The 25402-nt window shown below is 47.6% G+C and overlaps 1 protein-coding gene and 1 pseudogene across 22 annotated transcripts in view; one reads left to right on the top strand and one right to left on the bottom strand.

The window, feature by feature from the left end:
- Positions 1 to 7685: 7685 nt before the first annotated feature.
- Positions 7686 to 8061, bottom strand: LOC100516569 (large ribosomal subunit protein eL33 pseudogene; annotated as a pseudogene).
- Positions 8062 to 20569: 12508 nt separating this feature from the next.
- MKX (mohawk homeobox) overlaps positions 20570 to 25402 on the top strand; it is a 76630-nt gene continuing 71797 nt past the window's right edge. For 3 of the 22 annotated variants that reach the window (XM_084979960.1, XM_084979946.1, XM_084979955.1), the window contains exons 1-3: positions 20570 to 20685; positions 22738 to 23004; positions 24580 to 24739. In XM_084979960.1, the coding sequence (XP_084836086.1) occupies positions 22817 to 23004; positions 24580 to 24739 (348 nt within the window). In that variant the 5' untranslated portion in view covers positions 20570 to 20685; positions 22738 to 22816. The other 19 variants (XM_084979964.1, XM_084979958.1, XM_084979967.1 and 16 more) reach the window with 17 other exon arrangements.

Genomic DNA, 25402 nt, shown 5'->3' with positions numbered 1-25402 from the left:
TTAGACCCCTAGCCTGGGAACCTCCATATGCTGAGGGGGCAGCGGCCCTGAAAAGACAAAAAGACCAAAAAAAAAAATGTTGTGGAGGGTGCAGAGGCATAAACTTGAATCACTGAAATCTATGAATAATAACACTCAAAAAAAAAAAACCTCCCCAACTTATATGTCATGATTTGAAGCAGTTATTAAGTGAGCTCCATCCTATAAAACATGTATCTATGGGGTAAATTAAACATTTATCCTGAGTCTCCAGTAAGACTACATTTCAGAGTAATCAATAAAAAACAAAACAAAAAAACAACTCACGTGATGAGAAAAAGCTTAATTTTACAGAAGTATGTCAGCCATTAAGAGAAAAGGAAGGACTGAATTAGATTTTTTTTTTTTTTTGGTCTTTTTAGGGCCACACCCACATCATATGGAGGTTCCCAGGCTAGGGGTCCAATCGGAGCTGTAGCTTCCAGCTCATGCCATAGCCATAGCAATGCAGGATCCGAGCCGTGTCTGCAACCTATACCACAACTCACGGCAATGCCCAATCCTTAACCCGCTGAGCGAGGCCAGGGATTGAACCGGTGTCCTCATGGATGCTAGTCGGGTTCATTAACCACTGAGCCATGACGGGAACTCCTGAATTCGATTTTAATCATTGTCAATCCCTAAAGAAATTATTCACCCAAGCAAGGATTGCTAACTAGTGTTAAGAGCATTAAGAGCATGGTTTGTGGGGCATCTGACGTTCACAGGGTGCCAAAGTAACACCACAAAGATTACGTTCTTGTCACAGGAGTAAAAGCTAAGTGGACATTCACAGAGGGATCAGATTTTCATCACCCGCATCCAGTGGTCAATTTTAGCCCCACGAATGGTGGAGCCATCCGATGTTGTCTCTTGATGTGACTTCCAATAAAGTACTAACCCTTGTCTGTGGCATATTCAGCAAACTTCTAGATCTAACGTCACCATAAGAAACTAGAGGGAACGGGAAAGATCAGGGGCAGCACCAGAAGGCACCCAGACAAACTAAGGTCAACCATTCTGCTGGGATCCTTGGTCTGGTCTATTCAACAAGTCAACTACATAATGGGGAAAAAACCAGAGAGGAGCCTACTTTAGAAGAAAATTGAAGGACAAACAACTGGATTCAATAAGTGGGTCTGACGTGGACTCAAGTCTGGGCAAACTAGCTCTAAAAGGTCTTTGGGGGATAACTGAAGAAATGTAAATATGGATAGACGATTAGACCAACAAAATTTTTTTCTTTCTATGGCCACACCCGCAGCGTATGGAAGTTCCCCCCTCAGGGGTCGTATCAGAGCTGTGGCTGAAGCCTCCACCACAGCAACACTGGATGTGAGCTTCGTCTACAACGTACATTGCAGCTTGCAGCAACTTGGGATGCTTAAACCACTGAGTGAGGCCGGGGATCAAATCTGCATCCTCACAGAGACAATGTCGAGTCCTTAACCTGCTGAGCCACAACAGGAACTCCAGACAAATACAAATCTTGAATTATAAAAGTAAATATCATTAACTTGGAAAGCCAGGATATAAACAACTTGTGAAGTATTATCTCATCGTAATAAATACACATACACAGAGTATCTGAAAATGGCATCAAAAAAGTTTCAAAGATAACCTCCGACGGTAGGAATCCAGTGCTTTTATTTTCATCTTATTTTTATCTTATTTTCTAGCTTTCTCAAGGCACTTATACAACGTCTGTAACAACAGACATATTTCTTTTTCAAAAAAGCAGAAGCAGGAGTTCCCGTCATGGCGCAGTGGTTAATGAGTCCGACTAGGAACCATGAGGTTGAGGGTTCGGTCCCTGGCCTTGCTCAGTGGGTTAAGGATCCGGCGTTGCCGTGAGCTGTGGTGTAGACCGGCGGCTACAGCTCCGATTAGATCCCTAGACTGGGAAATTCCATATGCTGCAGGAGCGGCCCAAGAAATGGCAAAAAGACCAAAAAAAAAAAAAAAAAAAAGCAAAAGCATTTTTTGCTGAGGGCAGGAGTGCCTTGATTCAATGACCTTAAAGTTTTTCACCTTTCTGGTACTTGGCGCTGATTACTAAAATACATTTAGATGACTTTAAACGGAGAAACTGTGGGGAGTTCCCGTCGTGGCACAGTTGAAAAGAATCTGACTAGGAACCACGAGGTTGAGGGTTCAACCCCTGGCCTCACTCAGTGGGTTAAGGATCTTGCGTTGCTGTGAGCTGTAGTGTAGGTCACAGACGCAGCTCAGATGCTGCATTTCTGTGGCTGTGGCGTAGGCCGGCAGCTATAGCTCCGATTGGTCCCCTAGCCTGGGAACCTCCATATGCCACGAGTGCACCCCTAAAAATCTAAATAAATAAATAATAAATATACATAAATAAGATAAAAAATCAGGAGATAAGAATAAAAAAAATAATAAAATGAATGGAGAAATTTTAACCCTAGGCGAGGACAATTGGTGAAGATTTGCTTCCTACCTTGGTTTACTCTTCACAGCACATTTTCTGATGACAAGAAAGGTATTCTGCTTTAATGACAGGAAGAAAGAAGAAAACAGGCGGATGGGAGGAAATTTGTGAGGAGAACATGGGGAAGGATGGTGGGAAGTGAAAGAGGCCACCACTCCACCCGGCCAAGCACAAACCCTGCGTTCCAGAAGCCTCCTCTGTCTTCCCAAGGCTGTGCATGTACGAACAATCTCAACACAATGTCTGAACAACATATCCACTGACCCGTGTGTCTCTACATTGCAATTCCCCTGAGCGTAAGAGACAGAGCCTTGAAACCCCTGCATCTCGAGACTCTAGCACAACGCCTGGGAAAGAAAGGCTGCTTATATACCGACTCATTTGGAGAAGCCCTCCAGGAAACCACAAACTAATATTCAGAACAGTCCAAGAAAATGCCCCAGCCACTGATGTTACCTCTTTCTACGTCCCAGAAATTAAAGTAACACATTCTAAAGTGAGCGATATCCGAAACAACCAGACAGAATTCTTGCCAAGAAGTCTGCAGACTTTAGGAATCGAGGTTCCACAAGATCAACTGATGATTTTGGATACTCCAACCTCTGCTCTGTCTGCAGGTGTAAGTCTGCAGGGGACAGCTACAGCAGGAAGGGGGGCTGCTGCTTCTTGATGGGTAGCATCAGCCCCCAGCTGCCCTCAGGTACCTCCTCCCTCTGACCAGGAAGGCCGAGCTGGGTCCCAACGAGCAGGTCCAGGGCCTACCCAGCACCACGACCCCTCCTTCCACGACTGGCATCCCAGGCTTGCTGGACCCCTGATGCTATTACTTCGCAGCTCTAGGACCTCATCCAGAAAAAGGCAGACACTTGGATGGCGCTTAGGACAGTGGTGAGCATATTAACTGAAGTGCTGCACAGGAAAGCCCTAGAACAAGCCTGGCACCTGAGGGCTCTGTTATTACAACTCTTGTTGCTGTGATTATTCTCTCTCGTGGTAAGGACCCCACTGTCTGCCCAGGCAGGGCTGAGTGCCACCCCAGACGCCTGCACCCCTCCCACCTAAAACAGTGATGTCTGTAATTGGGACTTGTTTTGTTTTGTCTTTTTAGGGCCACACCCACGACATATGGAAATTCCCAGGCTTAGGGGTCAAATCGCAGCTCTAGCCACCAGCCCACGCCAGAGCCACATGGGATCCGAGCTGCATCTGAAACCTACACCACAGCTCACCCCTACACAGGATCCCTAACCCACTGAGCGAGGCCAGGGATTGAACCTGCATCCTCATGGATGCTAGTCGGGTTCGTTAACTGTGGAGCCACGACGGGAACTCTTGTCATTGGCGCTTAGGATTGCTCCTTTCTCAGAGGATAAAAATGAAAGCCATGGGCGTAAAATACAGGCCTCTCATTCTCTAGTCTTTGCCCATTTCTTGGCAGTCTCACGATTTTCACTATTTCTCCACTAGTCTCCTAAACGTCCACCTTAAACCACAGTAACTGGTTCATCTTCTCCAGGATGTGACTTTCAGGGAGAATCTACTTTAGAGTCACTTTAAAACAAAAACCATAAAACACTCTTCATCTGCCCCCTTCAGGTAAAGATGACATTTAACAGTAATTGAGAAAGTAACTGCTTCCCAAAAGCCACATGGTAAAGAAGGTACCTATCCTGGTATGGTTTTGTTCCTGACTGCCTCTTGAAACTCTTAGCACATTTTAAGAACCTGGAAACAGAATCTTCAAATCTATTTTAAAATCTCTCAAAGAGTTTCAGTAAGTTATTAAAGTCAGGTCTTGAAAATAAAAATGTAACCCTTCGTGACTAATTTACAAGAACTGACTAAGCTCACGGCAGACTTGTCGGCATAATTCCAACCAAGCTCTTTACATAACGTGAGGATAGGACTGAAAAGAGGTGGCAAATACAGCCAGAAATCTACCTCTTCTGTGTGAACCTGGCTTGTCCTGAAGTATCTCTTTGAGAGCTGCCATTAAAAACTAATCTCTGGAGTTCCCCCTGTGGCACAGTGGGTTAAGGATCCGTGGTGCCTTGGGGTTCTTAACCCAAGGCTCTTGGTTGCACAGCTGCAGCTTGGATTCAGTCCCTGGCCCAGGAACTGCCGTATGCTGAGGGGAGTAGCCATTAAAAAAAAAAAAAAATTTAAAAACAAGTCTCTAATTAACCTGAACTTGAGTCCCAGTCTTTAAATCAATACTAAATCAAGATTTCTTAAAGCATAAAGCAATTCAAATTACATAGCTTTCACTAAAAATAACCTTGTTGATCATATTAATAATTACTTATTAAAAATGACATTTTGGCAAGGGCAAAAAAAGTTTTATATCATGGAGAGAGAAAGCAAAATGATATTGTTTATTTCACTTTTGCCTTTAGAAAACTTTCTGGTTTTGTGCGTTTTACAATTGACATGATACATTAGCACAGTAGTTCATGTATACAGTTTATCAATCAGTGATACTATATTAGAGCCACCTGCCCCAAATATGTTAATGATAAAGATGTATGATTCAGGGTCATCGCTAGAGATTATTTTTTCTCATGTCCTAGTTTGAGAAGCACTTGTGTCAGCATCACCACAGGCCTAAGTTCAGAAAACCTCACTTGCAGCATGGAGCTGGGGTCTGGAACCTGCATTTCTAGCAGGCACCCCTGCTTAAGGTGGTTCATGGGCTCCATGTTGAAAAGAATGGGGCTGAAGAAAACAAAAAGCCTTCCATGGAGACCAAGAGCACCTAAGCGAGGAGGAGAAGGGGCAGCCATGGGCTGGAGGCAACGCCCTTGATCAGCTGCCTCCTTGATAGTCTTGCTGAAAGGTGAAGGGAAGACTTTGCAGAACTGACCTCTCCCAAGTGCATACACCTCGGACTCTCAGTGAAGACACTATTTCCTAAAGGATAATTCTAGAGTAACTGTCCCTGCTAAAAAGTATGTTGGCCCCGGAAAAACTTTAAAAATGACCCTGCTTTTTTGCAACTTTAGATGTTGTGGTTTGTATTAATCACTGCAGGATCATCAGAGGATAAACTCAGTGACAGACTCCCAGAAGTGTGATGTCATTTTGATGCATCAGAGGGTCCGAGTTTAATAATTATTTAAAATAAGTACAAACTAAGTAAATAAATGAATACAAATTTTGAAACATTCCCTAAACCAGTACTACTCTTAGACCCAGGCAAAGGGCCACTGCCCTGAGCTCTTCTTTTTAAAGGACCCACATCACACACACACACACACACACACACACACACACACACACACGCACACAGAGATTAAAGAACATATGATGCCTCTGTCATTTGGGACGTAGGGCTCAACAGAATACAGGAGAACTTTAAACTCAAACATCTGCTCTTGTGACTAACACCATTCAGGACCCACGGAAATGCTTCTACACATCGTTTGCTCTATGTATTCAAAGTGAAAGGCAATCACATCCAAATATCGTGAAGGCTTGGGTTGTGCTACAGGGAACGTCGGAACACTGCTTCCAAGAGCAGGCAGAAAAGACACATTAATCAGCCTGGCAGATCCCATGAATGCAGCACAGCCTCACCTCGTGCAGTATCATCTCCCGGGGCAGGGCGGGGGAAGAGCCTGACATCCTCTCCTTGCTTCTCCAATTGCAGGTACTCAATACTCAGCAAATCGTTGCAATAGTGACCATTTCGCAATGTTAAACAATTCATATCACTCCTAGATAGGTGAAGTCTGTAAACCTACACAAATCATTCATGAAATCTGATACCAATACTTTACCTTGAAAGCCAGCTGTGCACTGAATACCAGCATCAGCAAATACGCTTATCTGCATAAAATGTTTCAAATTAAGTTTCAAAAAACTGAATAAAATTTCAGCTTTATTTAAAATCATATACTCATTAATTATATTTTTTCTCTATTTGAATTGTATTGCAATTTGGGTATTTTAGAATGAAAAAAGCATTTAATAATAAATGTATTAAATACATATGAAAATTTTTCTATACCTATATTAAGCGCATTAATGTGCATTAGTGTCCTACTGAACTTTGGACAATTTTAGTAGACTTACATTTTATTTGCAATCCTTCAGAACACAAATTATGATAGAATATTGATTATAATAACACTTTAGTGATTTTTGCTGAATGAAGACTGAAAAATCAATGTGATGGAATACATAGGAAATTATGAATTATATCTCTTCCATTTTATTAATCTTCTGAACATTTCTAGCCCCACAAAACACCCAGATATATGCAATAACAAACTAACTTTTTTTTTTTTTCCCCAACGAAAACCATAATTTAACATTGTTTTCCATTTTTCAATACGATGGCATGTCAAGGTAGAAGGATGGGACTTTATTGAACGGTGTTTTAGCTTGATTTTACAACTTTTAAATATTTAGACATGTGGTATGTGGGCGCTCGTTTGTACTATCGCCCCGGGGCGGTGCAAACGTTAGAGGCAGGCCTGACAAAGGAAAACAAGACAAAACAAAACGGAACAGAGACAAAACAGCAAGACAAAGATTAGGAAGTTGTAGGGACCCCTGTCAGCCTAATCAGAGCTTCTTAGTCAAAGCTGCTGGCTTTTACCCCCCCCTCACCCTATACCACCTACAACCACCCTGTGTCCACTCCAGACACAATGGATCCAGATCGCTGCAGCTATTCTAATGCACCCTGTTTTTCATTGATGAACCGCTCCCCTGCCCAGTGGGAAGGATGCTCTCCAGATTTAGAGAACCCGCAGAAGATTCAGAAGTTACTGGCTTTTAAGTGTGAGCCCACACAGGAAGAGCATGTGAAGCACAACCTTTTTTACCACAGTGTTGGAGCTGTGGGAAGTCATGTTCCAGGTGACACTGAGATTTCACTTTCTCCCCAGAAGAAGGTCACATGCAGAAGGAAACGTGAACACATGGGCATCAAATGCCCTGCTGTTACATGAGGAGCCAAAAGATGGGCAAGTATGTATGAAACAGCACTAATGGCCTGAACCCAGCCAAAACCCAGACTGGGACTCGAACCCGGCCAGAACACAGATTAGGACTTGAACCCACGGGCCGGGACTTGAACCCAGTCAACACCCAGATTGGGACTTGAACCCACATTTTTTTTGTTTTGTCTTGATTTGTTTTTTTGTTTTGTTTTTTTTTTTTTTACAAGAGAACAAATCCACTTTTATTTATTTACTTTTCAGTAAGTTTAAATCCTTGAAGGGCACAGCATCACACGGATGCTGTGTCCAATGACCTTGGCAGGAAGGTTGCTTCAGAATCTGGCACAAACCATGCCTTTCCCCAGATTATTCTGGTTGTGTTAGGTTTTCCACCAGGAGTCACTGTGTTATTCTTTGCTTGGTACACATAAGCACACCCCTTGCCTAGATAAAATTCAGTTTCATCTCAGCCATAAACATCTTCAATTTTAAGAAGAGCTGTGTGCTCCCTCTGGTTCCAGAGACCCCACTTATAACCAGCAAAAATGGCCTTGGGCCACAACCTTCCTGACATACTTGTTGTTTTTGAGGTCCCGTTCCCAGCAGGCCTCCACAGCCTCCAAGACGGCTAAAAGAGAGGCAAACCCACAGTTGTAAATTAGCATCACTCACCTTGTGTCTGGACTCACGGAGGTTCAGCTTCTTCAGGGCTCCGCACAGAAGGAATTCGGGGAAAGACAAAGGGAGAGGCAAGAAATAGACTTATTAGGACGCTTGGGAGAGACGCAAGCCGGCAGGCACAGGCACCGAAGCTCGGCCCCAGGATCTGGTGGGCCACGGTTTTATCACCCATAGGGGCCTGTGGCTTGGAAAGGCCCGCCTCTTCCTTTCTGGGAGGAGAAGCCCCTCCTTAGTAGCCAGTAAGGTGTGTATTCAATTCAGCTGAAGGGCAGTCCTCAAACTCTAGCCCTTCATCTGAATCTGAATGCAGGCCTCATCCCATCCCCCACCCAACGACCTGAGGCAGTTCTCAAATCTCCACTCATCAAGCCAGCCTGCCTTGTTCTGGCGGCTTTCTTGAATTTACAGGGGTCTCCCAACATCCCCCAGGTTTCCCTCTTTATCTATGTTCCCCTACTGGGACTTCTACAACCACCTGTGCCTCCTCTGTCCCATCACATGACAATTACGTGCCCAGTGTTTAAAACTCTTTCTCTCTATCCTGTACCTTCATAGAGGCAGTTAGTTAGTTAAGAGTTAGGGGACTCAGGCAAACAAGCTCTGGCCCGTCTATCACACCTTGGCCCCACTGATTACCAATTTGTGACTTAGGGCAATTCTATGCCTGGGGGTCTTTGTCTACCAAAAAAACAGGTACTAATGGGTATGTACCCCAAAGGATGGCTGTGAAAATTATCTGGTTTAAGTTCCTAGAGTGTGGTGTGTAGTAAGTGCTGTGTGCCTCCTATGCAAATAAAAAACATCCTTGGAGTTCCCGTCGTGGCGCAGTGGTTAACGAATCCGACTAGGAACCATGAGGTTGCGGGTTCGGTCCCTACCCTTGCTCAGTGGGTTAAGGATCTGGCGTTGCCGTGAGCTGTGGTGTAGGTTGCAGACGCGGCTCGGATCCCGAGTTGCTGTGGCTCTGGCGTAGGCCGGTGGCTACAGCTCCGATTCAACCCCTAGCCTGGGAACCTCCATATGCCGCGGGAGCGGCCCAAGAAATAGCAACAACAACAACAAAAGACAAAAAGACAAAAAAAAAAAAAAAAATCCTTAATTATGCCCTCATTTATGAGAGTCTAGAAGAGTAGTATTAGGATATAGGTCTTTTTTAAAATCAAAATGTGTGCATAGTAGGTTTACAATATTATGTTAGGTTCAGGTGTACAACATAGTAATTCAACATTTTCATAAACTATTACTCCATTCAACGTTATTTTAGGCGCTCCTGCTGTGACGCAGCAGAAACGACCCTGACTAGTATCCGTGAAGATGCAGGTTCGATCCCTGGCCTCCCTCAGTGGGTTAAGGATCCGGCGTTGCCATTAGCTTCGGTGTAGGTCACAGATGCAGCTCAGATCCTGTGCGGCTGTGGCTGTGGCGTAGGCCAGCAGCTGCAGCTCTGATTCAACCCCTCGCCTGGGAACTTCCATATGCCACGGGTGCAGCCCTATAAAAAAAGAGAAAAAAAAGTTATTATAAAATATGAGCTATATTCCCTGGGCTCTACATTACATCCTCACATCTTATTTTATAGGCAGAGTTTGTACCTCTTTCAATCCCCTTCTCCCGTCTTGCCCCTCCTCCCCTTCCCTCTTTCCACTGGTAAACACCAGTTGATCCTCTATATCTGTGAGTCTGTTTCTGTTTTGTTATATTCATTCATTTGTTTTATTTTTTAGATTCCACATATAAGTGAAAACATGCAATATTTGTCTTTCTCTGTCAGACTTATTTAATTAAGCATAATACCCTCCAAGTCCATCCATGTCGCTGCAAATGAGGTCGTATGTTTGGAGCTGACCACTACTGCAGGTCCCAGGAAAAAAAAATAATGCCATTTGCGGCAACATGGATGGAACTAGAGACTCTCATACTAGACTTGGGGCTATTTAAATGGCACAATTAATTGGCATAACCCCTTGTTCCTTTTCCCTTTCTCAGGGGCCAGGTGCCTCCCTAAACAGGATTTGGGGTAGCCTGCAACATCAAAGCCCACTTCACAAAGATCAGTGAATATCAAAACCAAGAGATGGCGGCGAATTGCTTAGGATTGCAGTGTAGTCCAAGGTACAGCCCTGACACTCCCTCCTGGTCAACTGTGGCTCTGGGGCCAGAGTTATTCACAAGCTCTCCCCTCCCATCTCTCTCTCCCTCCAACACTTCCAAAAAGTGTAAAGTAAAGGCAAAGATTGGGCACAAAGCTCAGCATATGTATTTATTCGCTCTGTATTTTCTTTTTTTTTTAGGGCCACACCTGCAGCATGTGGAGGTTCCCATGCTAGGGGTCTAATTGGAGCTACGCCGCCGGCCTACACCACAACCACAGCAACACCAGATCTGAGCCGCGTCTGCAACCTACACCACAGCTTACGGCAATGCCGGATCCTTAACCCACTGTTAGAGGCCAGGGATCGAACCCGCACGCAACCTCATGGTTCCTAGTTGGATTCGTTTCCACTGCGCCACAACGGGAACTCCGTACTGTATTTTTTTTTAATAGAAACCCTAAAAATCGCTCTTGAAACCCAGAGGTTTTTGGCATAAAACTGGAAAAAGTCTGATGTAAGAAATGAAAATGCTGTTTTTCAATCAGGCTCAAATTTCTGAAATAATGATCTCTTTTTGCATGTTTTGGGGAAGGATGGTTGGTAATATAGTTACAAAATTTTTAGCAGACACACAAAATGGCCCTTCTGTCATCCTCAAGGTCCCTCATGCATTGCTACAGATGATTTGCAGATTACTGCATTCAAGCAATCTTTATATCAGACGCCCTAAAACTTTTCGGATGAGGTATATTTGTTTCCCTGTGTTTTCTTAGGTTTGTAAGCTAGGCAAGGATCGTGTCTTTCTTTTTTTTTTTTTTTTTTGGTCTTTTTGCTATTTCTTTGGGCCGCTCCCGCGGCATATGGAGGTTCCCAGGCTAGGGGTCTAATCGGAGCTGTAGCCGCTGGCCTACGCCAGAGCCACAGCAATGCGGGATCCGAGCCACGTCTGCAACCTACACCACAGCTCACAGCAACGCTGGATCCTTAACTCACTGAGCAAGGGCAGGGACGGAACCCGCAAACTCATGGTTCCTAGTCGGATTCGTTAACCACTGCGCCATGACAGGAACTCCAGGATCGTGTCTTTTAAGTCAAATTTGATGCAGTTCCTGGTGGGATTTTTGCATGCAGTTGCCTCATAAGCATTTATTGTGGATTATTAAAAAAGAAAACAATGAAAAAATAGTTCAAATTTTGTGATTTTTAGGGGGGAGGAGGAGGGCTAAGCCAGAGAATGGTAATTCTTGTCAATTAACCATTGTTTTCCATGACTACAAAAAACATAAGTGCCGAAAACCAAATATCAATACTGGGTCTAATGGTATATCAATACCTTAAAAAAAAAGGTGGTTAAAATTTACAAAGTAAACAGCATCACAACTGACAAGGGCTTAATCTCTAAAACATACAAACAACTTATACAACTCAACAGCAAATAAGCCAACAACCCAAGAGAAAAAGGGGCAAAAGAACTGAATAGACATTTCTCCCAAAGAAGATATATAGATGGCCAACAGGCACATGAAAAAATGCTCAACAGAACTGATTATTAGAGAAATGAAGATTAAAACTACTATGAGGTACCACCTCACACCAGTCAGAATGTCCATCATTAATAAGTCCACAAATAATGAATGCTGGAAAGGGTGTGGAGAAAAGGGAACCCCCTGCACTGTTGATGGGAATGCAAATTGGTACAACCACTATGGAAAACAGTATAGAGGTACCTTAGAAAACTACACATAGAACTACCATATGACCCAGCAATCCCACTCTTAGGCATATATCCGGACAAAACTTTCCTTGAAAAAGACACATGCACCTGTATGTTCATTGCTGCACCATTCACAATAGCCAAGACATGGAAACAACCCAAATGTCCATCGACAGATGACTGGATTCGGAAGATGTGTATATAGTATTCCATTGTATATATACACAATGGAATACTACTCAGACATAAAAAAGAAAAAATAATGCCATTCGCAGCAACATGGATGGAACTAGAGACTCTCATACTAAGTGAAGTAAGTCAGAAAGAGAAAGTCAATTACCACATGATATCACATATCTGGAATCTAATATATGGCACAAATGAACCTTTCCACCAAAAAGAAAATCATGGAATTGGAGAACACACTTGTGGTTGCCAAGGGGGAGGGGGAGGGAGTGGGATGGACTGGGAATTTGGGTTCATAGATGCAAACTATTGCCTTTGGAATGGATAAGCAATGAGATTCTGCTGGATAGCACTGGGAACTATATCTAGTCATTTAGACGGAGCATGATAATGTGAGAAAAAAGTATGTATACATGTATGTGTAACTGGATCACCATGCTGTACAGTAGAAAATTGACAGAACACTGTAAACCAGCTATAATGGAAAAAATAAAAATCATTATTTAGAAAAGAAAAAGGAAATAAGCAGACCAATAATAATAATAATAATAATAAGTTAACAGCATCAAAAATATTGTGAAAGACTGATTTTCTAAACACACACTTTTCTTAAGCCCACCCATGGTAACTAAGGGCATCTTTACCAGGTGTGCATGATGAGGCTAAGTTCCTTTGGCCAGAAATCCCAACAGATGGTGACAAAGACTGGGAAGTTTATTGTCTCCATTCCTGTCCAGCAGCCTAGGTTGGGGGCTGGCAAACACAGCCTGGGGTCAAATCTAGCCTGCTCTCTGTCTGTTTGTTTCTAACTTAAGAATAGTCTTTACAGGAAGTTCCCACTGTGGCTCAGCAGTAATGAGCCTGACTAGCCCCCATGAGAACATGGGTTTTACCCCTAGCCTTGCTCAGTGGGTTAAGGATCCAGTGTTACTGTGAGCTGTGGAGCAGGTCAGAGACGCAGCTTGGATCCTGCATTGCCGTCACTCTAGCGTCAGCAGCAGCTACAGTTCTGATTCAATTTTTTTTTAAAAAGAATATTTTTGTCTTTTTTTTATAGGGTTTTTGTTTGTTTGTTTGTTGTTTTGTTTTGTTTTTGCTTTTTAGGGCCACACCTATGGCATATGGAAGTTCCCAGGCTAAGGGTTGGTCTGCAACCTACACCACAGCTCACAGCAACAACAGATCCTTAACCTGCTGAGCAAGGCCAGGGATCAAACCTGCATCCTCCTGGATATTAGTAGGTTTGTTTCCTCTGAGCCACAATGGGAACTCCATTTTTTTTTTTGATTTTTAAATAAAGTATAGTTGATTTACAGTGTTATGTCAATTTCTGCTGTCCAGCGAGGTGACCCAGTCATACTTATATGTTCAGTTTTTATATCTTTAAATGGCTTAAAAAATCAAAACCAGCATATTCTGTGGCATATGAAAATTATATAAAATTCAATCTTGAGTGTCCATTAAATAAAGTTTTACTGGAGCACAGCAATACTTATTCACAACTCATTTGTAGTTAAGTATTGTCCATGGCTACTTTTGCACTACACATGGCAGAGTTGAATAAATACCTTATGACCCACGAAACCCAAAGCATTTACTATCTGGTCCTTTACAGAAAAAGTTTGCTGAGACCAGGCCAGAGAGCTCTCACTCAAGCTCTCACCCAAGGCCCCAGGCTCCTTTCGACTTGCCGCTAGCTCTGCTGTTCTTGGGGTTGTCATCTGATCAATAGATTTTGGCCACTCCCACATCCATGTTGCAGCCCTTGTAACAGGGAAGCATCAAAAAGGAGGCCAAGCAATTTCTCTTTAAGCATGGCAAGCAGAAGTCACATAGGTCACTTTTGTTCACATGCATTCCTTTGGTGAACTTATCCTATGCAGAAAGGAGCAAGAAGCATGGACTGAGTATGCGCCAGGTGGGGGAGATCAACCTAAAGCTTGATACAGTAACTAAATTTTATTTATTTTATTTATTTATTTATTTGATTGATTGATTGATTGATTTAATTTTGTCTTTTCTAGGGCTGCCCCCTCGGCATATGGAGGTTCCCAGGCTAGGGATCTAATCAGAGCTGTAGCTACCAGCCTATGCCAGAGCCACAGCCACGTCAGATCCAAGCCACACCTGCAACCTACACCACAGCTCTTGTGAAAGATATTCTAGTAATTCTAGTCATTCCAGTATGCATATTTTGAGAACAGATATATTCTCCAGGACCCCAGTATATATTGTATTTTCATGTGCATAATGTAGTAAAGACTCAATAGTTGTTGGCAGTTAATGAAGATATTTTAGAATCAGGAGAAAAAGATGCAGTCTAAGTTACCAGGGCTCCTGGGTTACCTCGGGTCCTGCCTCGAGCTCTACAAAGTAGAAGACATTAACCCACCTGGATCTCAGCTCTGCTGACTGCTTATTACTTGTATTTTCTTTTTTTTTTTTTTTTTTTTTTTTTGTCTTTTGTCTTTGTTGTTGTTGTTGTTGCTATTTCTTGGGCCGCTCCCGCGGCATATGGAGGTTCCCAGGCTAGGGGTTGAATCGGAGCTGTAGCCACTGGCCTACGCCAGAGCCACAGCAACGCGGGATCCGAGCCACGTCTGCAACCTACACCACAGCTCACGGCAACGCCGGATCGTTAACCCACTGAGCAAGGGCAGGGACCGAACCCGCAACCTCATGGTTCCTAGTCGGATTCGTTAACCACTGCGCCACGACGGGAACTCCTATTACTTGTATTTTCTACACTTACATGTAGCTAATGTTTTTTAGACATCGCAGTGAGAAAGTTTTCCCATTTTTGTTCACACTGAATTTGCCTAATATGCACTCCTTGACCTGGCCACCCTGCGAAAAAAGTTCATGCATGTTCCTTCTTCCATATGGAATTGAGTAAGAAGAAAGATGAATTTTCCCTTTTTCGAATCATGACTTTACAAATAATCTTGTATCACTTGGTTGTATGATGTGTTTGAAGAGCTCCGATCAGCTGTGCTCTAGTCTGAAGATTATGGCTGCCTGAGACTGCAGTCCTGCTTCTGAGCAGAACCAGGACAGAAAAATCGGCCACTTCATCCTAGAACAGTATTGAATTAGCCTTCTAAATGAGAACCATAACCAGGCCATGTACATCACGATTCCCATACTTGACATGTTCTGAAATTAGAAACAGAATAATATTGGAAGTCTTTGGAGTGCAAGATGGTTTTAAAAATTTGAAGATTAAATGTATTACAGTCTATAGGGTGTTCTGTCACATCTCCCAAACCCTTGTTAGACCAACTTACATATGGAAAGGAGAAAACTTACCTCACATTGATGGAGGAAAATGCTTTAATAAATTCCATAGGAATAACTGGTCGTTCCACTGGAGAAGAAAAAAAGTCAAATTTGATTTCTCCCTCACAACATATACACATTCATTCCAGAAGCATTAAGGAGTTGAGTGAAAACAATTTTTAAAGTATGAGAAGAAAATATAGAAAAAGCCTTTGTGAGAAAGACACAAAACCCAGATGCCATAAAGGAAAAGACACTCTATTGACCTTTATTCAGGCTTAAACCTTCTGGAAGGCAAAAGACAAGACAGGTCAAAGGCAGTCTTCTCAATACATATTCTCAGAATATAAAGTGTATATGTCACAGAAAAATGATGTCAAAAGAAAATTTTTATAAATGAATAAGGCACACGGTAAGGATATAAGCAAATTTCTTCGATTAAGAAATACAAATGGGAGTTCCTGTTGTGGCTCAGTGGTTAATGAACCCGACTAGCATCCATGAGGACACAGGTTCGATCCCTTGGCTTCGCTCATTGGGTTAGGGATCCAGCGTTGCTGTGAGCTGTGGTGTAGGTTGTAGACACGGCTCAGATGCCCAGTTGCTGTGGCTGTGGTGTAGGCTGGCAAAAAAAAAGAAAAGAAAAGAAATACAAATGGCCTACAAATAAATGAAGAGTGTCTCAAACAATGAGACATCATTTTATTATAGGCAAGCAAACGAAGGGCAAACAAATGAAACGCTGTGCAGCATGTGAGGAAATGGAGATTTGATTGGGTGTAGGCTGGGAGAAAATTTGGGAGGCTCTATCAACATTTAAAAATCTTGTTTCCCGGCATGAAGGGTATATGCATTCTCTGTGTGTATTTTTGTAAATTTAAAATTATTTTATGGAGTTCCCATCGTGGCGCAGTGGAAACGAATCTGACTAGGAACCATGAGGTTGCAGGTTTGATCCCTGGCCTTGCCCTCAGTGGGTTAAGGATCCGGCATTGCCGTGAGCTGTGGTGTAGGTCACAGACGCAGCTCAGATGCTGCATTTCTGTGGCTGTGGCGTAGGCCGGCAGCTACAGCTCCGATTAGACCCCTGGTCTGGGAACCTCCATATGCCTGCCATAAGTGAGGCCCTAAGAAGACAAAAAAAAAAAAAAAAAAAAAAAAAATCCTGTTTCCTTCAACCCAGCAATTCTATCTCTGTTAGCTATTCCTTGAGAAATGCTTACACACGTGCAGAAAGAATGATACACAAGGGTATTAATGTTTCTAATAGTGAAACCCGAAAAGAGAGACGTTTGTAGCAGAATGGATAAACAGGTTAAAAAGATGGAGTGCCATTTGTATGGATCAATATGACAATTGTCTTATGAAATGACTGAGTGAAAAAGCAACTTTTAGTTTGGGTGTGTGTGTGTACACCTCTATAAAGCATTCATTTAAAAAATTCATAAAACAAAACTATAATGATTTGTTTGTATTCATATATGTGACTGTGCAGAAAACGGCTGAAAGGACGGCCACCTCTTGATGGCTGCCTCTGAGGCATGTGATTGGGTGGGGCTGGCTGAGGAAGGACGTTCACTTGTGTTTTGATGTTTGAGAGGGCATTTATGGAGAAGACCCTCTCTGAGAGAATTTATTCTGTATTATGGATGCAATTAAAATTAAATTCCAGGAGTTCCCATCGTGATTCACTGGTTAACGCATCCGACTAGGAACCATGATGTTGCGGGTTCGATCCCTGGCCTCGCTCAGTGGGTTAAGGATCTGGCATTGCTGTGATCTGTGGTGTAGGTCGCAGATGAGGCTCGAATCCTGCATTGCTGTGGCTGTGGCATAGGCCAGAGGCTACACCTCGGGTTAGACCCCTAGCCTGGGAATCTCCATATTCTGTGGGCGCGGCCCTAAAAAAGACAAAAAGACAGAGTTCCAGTCGTGGCGCAGTGGTTAACGAAACCGACTAAGAACCATGAGGTTGCAGGTTCGATCCCTGGCCTTGCTTAATGGGTTAAGGATCCGGCGTTGCCGTGAGCTGTAGTGTAGGTTGCAGACGAGGCTGGGATCCCGTGTTGCTGTGGCTGTTGCATAGGCTGGTGGCTATAGCTCTGATTCGACCCCAGCCTGGGAATCTCCATATGCCGCGGGAGCGGCCCAAGAAATGGCAAAAAGAAAAAAAAAAAAAAATTAAATTCCAAACAAAGCAAAAATACCTGGTGAGATCCTTTGGGGCCTGTGCACTCTCCTAGTTCATTTAAGATATTTCTACAATGCATCTTTCACTAGCTGGTACATTGTTCACTTACACACTCCAGTGTGTATCTTTACAAGTCAGACTGGCCAAGTGTGAGGTGGACCTGTGATATGTTCTTAAATTTATCATTTTATACCATTTGGATGGGAAGCAACAGTTGTTCCCTAGCTTTGTAATTCATTTCATTGCTTAGAAGTAATAACTGGAAAAGAGAGTTTAAAAGCCATCATTATTTTCAAAAACTTTGACCAATAATTGCTTTGAAATGGCAGGTTCCTTGGTAAAATATCAAGGCTTAAAGTGAAGGCTTCTGAATTTTTGTTCTTTATTAGAAAGTTAAAATACTCCCATTTATAACTGCACTCAAAGTCCAACAGAATGGATTAAGATTTCTGCCAAATGTTCTTACTTAACATTCTTCTAGTTTTAGCAATACCAATGGTTACTTTCACATTTTAAAAAACATCTTAGCAGCGGAAGGGAAGTCTGTGGAAAACCTAGTGTCTTCATTTTACACCTTAGTAAATTCAGGCTAAACCAACATCAAATTAACCAGAAATTAAGATTAGAGCTTGTCTTCTGCCCTCTGGCCTAAGTTTTCGGGTTCTCCCCCCCATATGTGGCTTCTCTCTCACAAACTACACACACTTTCTTAAATCTTCTGATAGTGCTTTCTAAAACTGAAAGTTTTACTTCTGGGGTAAGAATTATAATACAGCATTTCATATGCTGAGATTGGAATATTTAGAAAAAGATGAGATTTAAGATAACGATAAATGCATCTGTACTGTGAATTAAAATGAAAAAAAAATTTCACTCTGACTTAGGGGGTGACACTTGCAAAAATAAGATTCTGGTCCAGCATACAACATATACTCATTTGTATATTACAGAGTGATTCTCCACACTATTTCATTTTAAAATGAAAAATTTAAAAGACTCTCTGTTGTTCTTTTATTTTTAAATGGGTTCTATTATTCAACTAGTCTAAAGGAATTATTACCATGTATTAGTTTTTCAGTGACTTAATGTGAGACCAAAGTGTATATTATTCCAACAACCAATAACAAAAACATTTCGCAGAAAGATTTTTTGCTGCATATGTCAGATTTTTAATGATCTTTCATGTAAAAATGCCTTAAAACAAAGTCCTCGAAATGCATTTTAAGGTTGGGTAAATACAGTTAAGACTAAAACAAAATTCATTTGTCCCGTACTAGCCTATTATACTACAGCAAAGAGCTACATCAGTCAGTAGAATGCTGTGAAATTGCAAGCAACTGCCTACATGCCTGGTGTTTTCACAGCACAGCTGACCAAAATGTATGTCAGAGGGGGTGTGACAGTTGACTTCATCAGAATGTCTGGTGACCACCATCAGTCACAGAGGCCTTAGAAGAGAACCAGTCTCTTTCCTCCTATGAATTATAAATTAGACCTGCTTTTGTTACAAAACTTATTCGCTGCAAGTCTGTGGCTGAAATTTTATGATGTATCCCTGAATTTAAGTACCCAAGGTGAGGTCTGAGACTCACGTTTGCACTGAACCCACCCTGCAGAAGTCAAGTGCAGCGCCAAGGACAAGATGTAAGACCACAGCCACAAATCATATGATAAAGAACCAAGGACGTCAGGGAAACGTGATCAAGTGATAATATTTATCTGTCCGATAAGCAAAAATTCAAACCTACGCCCCCGTTCTGCTTTAGATTGTGTCCCTGCCTGTATTCAGTCGCGTATTTGGGGTGATAACGTAATGGAAAATTCGGGGGTGATTAGTGTTGGAAAAAAGTAGCTTTAGTGCACATTTTAACCAATTCCAGGCCACATAAAAGGAGAAAGCTTAGGTGGGCCGCTGCCCCGGGCTGGCCAGCCACTTTTAGAGAAAAAAGAACAAATGATTCCATAACGTTAAGGTTTGGGGGAAATCTACTTTTGCTCTTTTAAAAAGATGAAAGGAGGCCGGAGGTGAGAAGGCGGGCCGGGCGGCTTGGTGCTCGGCGCCTGCAGGATCACAGAGGCCGCAAGAAGCTCTGGGCCTCCAGTGGCAGCCAAGCCACAGGTTTTGCCACTCTCATATTTGGGGGTGATGGCGGGAAGGCAAGCATCACCCATAAGATAGACTCAAGTATCACTAATATGAGACTCTGATAGGCTATTCTCTCCCTGCACTGGGTCCAGGCTCCGGATTCTTCCAGAAAGTTCTATCCACCTTGCTCCATGCAAACCCAGGCCCTGCACGCGCCTTCTCCTCCACACCTGGGTCGCCGAGGGGTTGGGCACCTGAGCCCGCCTCGCTCCCGCCTCGCCTCCCTCCTCCCCCGCGCTGGCCCTGGAAGGTGACTGCGTGCCCGGTTTGCAGACCGCCAGGATCGCGGAAGCTCAGTGACACAAGGGAAGAGGCTCCCGGGGCGCAGGCACCTCCTGCAGACGCTCTCACGCGTTATGAGCGCAAAGCGAGCTCTCACTAAACTTCACTCCGCTAACCACGAGGGAAATAAAGGGCACGCCGCAGTGCCCGCTCCAGCCTGGCCTCCACGCTGGCCGAAAGCTAAGACGCGGGATGTGCACCGCGGCCGCTCAGCTGCCAGCGCCCGAGCCGCCCGCTGCTGGCGGCTTCTCCAATTTCTCCCCTACGCGCGAAGGGAATCGCCCCTTTTGCTTCACGCCCGCGAGGCCGACGGACGGATCTGGGAGCTCTGCCCGGCCGGAGAGGACGAGGCGGCCCTGGGGCCCCTCGGCGGCGCCGGCGGCATCAGCTCCTCCGCGAGGGTTAACTGCCGTCCTCGCAGAGGCTTCCTCTCGCTGGCCCGGGAACGTGGATACCGCGCCCGCAGGATGTTCGCCGGCTGGGCTGGGCAGTCAGGAAACATGAGAAGGCCCGGGTATTCCTGTTCCCGGGCCGCGCGCGCCCGTCTGGGTAAATAAAGCCGCGACGCCGGCGGTGGCGGCGGTGAGCGCGCCGGAGCCCGCACCGAGAACATGCGGCGGGGATGGGAGTGCGCCTAGTCTCGACGCGGGAGAGCCAGCTGCCCTGCCGCCGGCCGCGGGCCCCCCGGCCACAGGTACTGCCGGCGCTCGCGGCGTCCCCGCGCGGGGCGGCGGGGAGGAATACTCGCTTCGGCTCCGAACCTCTCCTTCCCTCTATCCCGGGCGCCTGGGCTCTCCCCGCCCTTCCCCCACCTCCCTCCGAGGTCCACCCGCGACGCTCCCGGGGAGGGGGGTGGCGGCCAAGGCTGGCCCGAGGGTCTGCGAGGAGCCGGGGAGCCCACCTGGCCGCGCCTCCTTGGCTTAAAACTGTACGCTGGCATTGGGCGGGACGGTTCCGCAGGGAGGGAGCTTCTCGAGCAACATTGTGGCGTGAATCCGGGTAAGTGGGGAGCTCGGGGGCCAAGAAGCGGCGTTGGGGACCGTGTGCGGGCCTCGGGGGCCAGGATCCTGCCCGCGGACCTTCAACGCCCTCTCCCGCCACGCCTGCCGACTGCAAACCCACACCGCGCGGGCTCGGTGGCGGTGACCCCTGGGTGGGCTTGGGAGCAGGGAGGGTCTTCCCAGGTAAACTTCGCGGTGCGGCCGCTGGGAAAAATACACTGCTACAGACAGGACTGGGCTGAGGTGGGGACCAAGGGACCTGGCCTGGTGAACACAGCAGCCTCAACGCAGATCACTACGCGCACTGATTTAAAAAGAAAAGGTGCGTCCTGACCGCAGAACAGGGACTTCGAACACGGACATTTGCTTTCACACTTAGCGCTGAGGCTGTGCGCACACCCCAGACACATACCTGTCTGCGCAGGAGGGCTCAGCCCGACGGTACACCAGGCCGCCGGCAGAGGTCTGACTTCGTCTCCCCACAAACACCGACGGGATCTGCCGTTTCGTCGCTGTGGTCGCGACCCTAAACGTCGCGCGAGGCCGTGTCGTGGAGGGCGGGGCGGGGGCGTTGGCGAGCGCGGGCCCTCGCTGGCAGGGCCTCAGTGTGTGCGGGGGTGGCAGCCCTGGCGGGGGCGGGGCAGGATGAGGGGGCACTGGCGGCGAGAACGCGAGCTGCCCCCCAGGCGCGGGGAGGGAAGATGGGGCGGTAACCCGACTGCTCCACGGCGGCGCTGACCCACCCCTGAGGCTCGCGAGTGTCGGGCAGAGGCTCCTGGACGCCGCGAACCGGGGGGTGAGCTGGCGGCTTTCCCCGACGGGGGCAGCTCCAGGCCAGGCGGTGAGGGGACCGCGATGCCTCTTTCCGCTCCTAACACCCTTGTAACTTCTGAGGTGGTTCTCCTAGACCGCAGAGAGGGGTGGGTGTAGACAGGCTCTGTCTGGGCTGGCGGCTCGCACCCGTGCTGCTGAAGGGGCCCGACAGTGACAAGCGGCTGGGGGCCAGGACCCTGTGCATCCGGGAGCGGGCTGGGGGATGGTAGGAGACTCAGGCGGGGAGGGGAAGAGTTTGGTGCATTAGTCCCCAACGCCACTGAACTTCCTAGCTATGGAATTTGCTAACTTTCCCTGCCCTCACCCCTACCCCAAGGACTGTAGCCGGAATAAGGACGCAGGGGTTTCAGCCAAACCATCCAGGATCTAGAAAACATGCAAATCCCCGAAATCCCGGTATGGCCTGGGACTCATTAACTGGGGCTTGCGGATGCGGTTGTTCATTTTACCCCAAATTTTCCCTTGCTTCCAACCCCTCCTTACGACCCGAGTGGGAGCTCTGAGAGGCTTTTGTCTTCTGTTGTGATTGAAGAACCACGCGCAGCCCCGCGCCTATTCTCCGCTTTCCGGAGGGTGCTTCTTCCCGATTAAAACCAACTCAGGAAGGCTCTTTCAGGAATTCCTTTCCTTTGCTTCCGCGGGTAAACTGTTCCTGGTTGAAGTTCCTTGGGGGCTGGATAGCTCGGGCAAAGAGAAGGGTGGGTACCTGTCCCGGGATTATTGGGGGCGAGTGACGGGGCGGGGGAGCGGAGTAGCCAAGTAGGGGGAGGCGGGGGTCCCTGCGTTCAGGTGCGGCGGCGCCGCTCCTCCCCTGGGCTCCGCAGCCCGGCGCCGCGGCCAAGTTCGGGGCTGGGGACGCTCAGGAGTGTGAGCGCTCCCCGGGAGTAATGTGATGTATCTTTATCTTCCAGAACCCGAGCCTTGCGGAGCTCCTGGCGGCCCGGCCCGGAGGCCCTGCGGCTGTGCCGCGCGCCCCTGCCCGTCTGCACCATGAACACCATCGTCTTCAACAAGCTCAGCGGCGCGGTGCTTTTTGAGGACCGAGGCGCTTCGGAGCGGGAGCGGGGCGGCCGGCCCTACGGCGGCGTCCTGGACAGTCCCCACGCCCGCCCCGAGGTGGGCATTACGGACGGCCCGCCCCTCAAGGACAACCTGGGCCTGCGACACCGAAGGACCGGGTAGGCGCACTCCCCGCGGGCCCTGCCTGCCCACAGCCGGGAGGGTTGTGGGCGCTGAGCAGCGAGGGCGGGCGAGTGGCAACCGGGCCCAAGGTTGGGGGCCCGGAGTTATGCAGGGAGGATAGGTCTCCGCCTCCCTGTCTCTGCGTTCTCAGTTAAGGTATTAGTTGATCAAAATACGGGGGGACCGATTCGTTAGAACAGCTCGAAAGAGAATCGTGGAAAACTGAGGACCCCTGAAACTGTCCTTAGTCCTCGTTGCGTGGACCTCAGGATGGGGGGTTATTCGTCTCTCTCCGGTGCGGAGGCGGGGCTGAGGGCGCGGCAGAGGCACGGAGCGGGGCCAGGCAGTCGGGGCTTCCCAGGTCAGGCCGTCCCCGGGGCTTCCTCTCTCTTGTCGCGACTGGGCCTGGCCAAGGTGTCAGGAAGGTCGGCTCCCCGCTGGGCGCCCGGGATGCGCGCGGCTCCGCGGGGCCAGCTGAGAGCCCGGAGCCGGGAGGGGCGGGGGTGCCGCGGCTCCACCGACCGGGTTTCGGTTTAGGGGGCCAGGGGCTGCGGCTGGGCGAGAGCTCGCGGGCCGCCAGCTGCTGTGGCTGCAGAGGCGCGGAGGGCCATCTGTAGCCCCACCACGTCCCTGCGGCCGCGGGAGCGAGCTCCCGGCGGGGGGAGGGGCGGCCGCCCGGGCCCGCTCCACCTGAAAGATTGCATCAGCTGCTTGTTCTGCGGCGTGGCTGCTTGGTAAAATAGAGATTAGGTTTCGTCAAAATGTGACTACCGGTCCTCGCGGCTGGAATTGCATTTCAAAGTGTTTAAAGAGGCAGAAACCCCGGAGGCGGCGGCGCGGCGACACCTCCCGGAGCCGCCGGGGAGCGCAGCGCCCACCGCCCGGCCCCGCTGCTCTATCTCTTCCTCCTTTGAATACGATTTTCCTGAGGTCTTTTTACTTTACTTGCTGGCCAGACCTTTCCATAGTTTTAAACTGTAGTGGAAAGGCCCCCGAGAGTTGTTTTTTTTAAGGTTCTGCATCTTTCTTGGAAAATTCCCCCTTTACCCAGAGGATCCAAGGAATCCGGAGGGCTTGAAAAGAACCGGGGCAGCGGGGCGGCCACCCTCCCTTGCTTCATTCCCCACGCCCAGTGGGCACCTTTCCTTTGACCACAGGGGACGGGAAGCCCCAGGGCTTGAGTCCCCAAAGAACATTCGAGAGGAGGCCGCAGCCGCCGCGCTGCCTGAGAGGCCAGGCCCCTGGAGGGCGCGGTGCCGGCGGGCCAGGGCCTGTGACAGCCCTGCAGCGCAGATCTGTGGCGTGAATAACAGTGATCTTCAAGTCACCTGTACCTGTAATCTCTGGCTTCGAGATATTCCCCCTTTCAGTGCAAACCTGTTGGCCTTGACTGCCTTTGCCCCTCCTGTGACCGCCAAGGGTATTTCGAAGCCAGAGGCCCAGCAAAGGCTGATCCCACCCGGACAGCGTGTGGCTCCCACCTCTGCCTGGCCTCTCCGTCGGGGCGCGGGCGGGAGCGTTGGGTGCTGGGCCGGCGCGGCTCACCGGGCCCCTCCTCTCCGGTGTCGCAGGGCCCGGCAGAACGGCGGGAAGGTGAGGCACAAGAGGCAGGCCCTGCAAGACATGGCGCGGCCCCTTAAGCAGTGGCTTTACAAGCACCGCGACAACCCGTACCCAACCAAGACGGAGAAGATACTCCTGGCGCTCGGCTCGCAGATGACGCTAGTGCAGGTAATCGGGCCACCAGCCCTGCGGGGCTCCGGGGCGGCGCGGCGGGTTTCCACCTCCCCGCTGCTGGGCAGGACGGGCAGGCTGGGGCGGAGAGGGCCGCCCGCGCTCTGCTTCCTCTGGCCCAGGGTGGTGAGGGGCTGGCACAGGGACAGAGCGCTGTTGTGAGCAGGGTGTCCGGGTTTCCTCCCATCTTTTCTAAGCTTGGTTCCAGAGGGTTGTATGGTGTTAAAGAGGGCCGTGAAAAGGCAAGCGCACAGTTCGGACAAGGTGTCTGGGAGTCTGGATTCTGGGGCCCCATGTAGAGGCCTGCGGATGGAACTACCCCGCAGTGATTTTTCACACTCGAGTCTGCATCCGAATCGCCTGGAGGACTTGTTAAAACCCAGATTGCTGGGCCGCCCCCAGGAGTTTGTGATTCAGTAGTCGGTCTTGGATGGGGACGCTCTTTTGTATTTCTGACCCGTTCTCCTGGCCCTGGACCCACACCTTGAAAACCAGGCAGGAAGGCATCCCCCTTTACGGCCCCCATGTTCAAGGTCAAGAATGGGATAACCTTCAATTTTACAGAGCTAGGAGATGGGTTGGAAGGGCTAAAAGTGGGTTTGGGATTTTTTTTTTTTTTTTTTTAATGAGGCACCCTGGGCCTTAGCCACAAAATTTTGC

This window comes from Sus scrofa, chromosome 10 (assembly GCF_054392235.1).
Source record: "Sus scrofa isolate SSC_HxYL_T2T_F1_AM1 chromosome 10, Sscrofa_HxYL_maternal_Yorkshire_Landrace_v2.0, whole genome shotgun sequence".
NCBI classification, from domain to species: domain Eukaryota; kingdom Metazoa; phylum Chordata; class Mammalia; order Artiodactyla; family Suidae; genus Sus; species Sus scrofa.
This window is presented reverse-complemented; position numbering and strand designations above follow the sequence as displayed.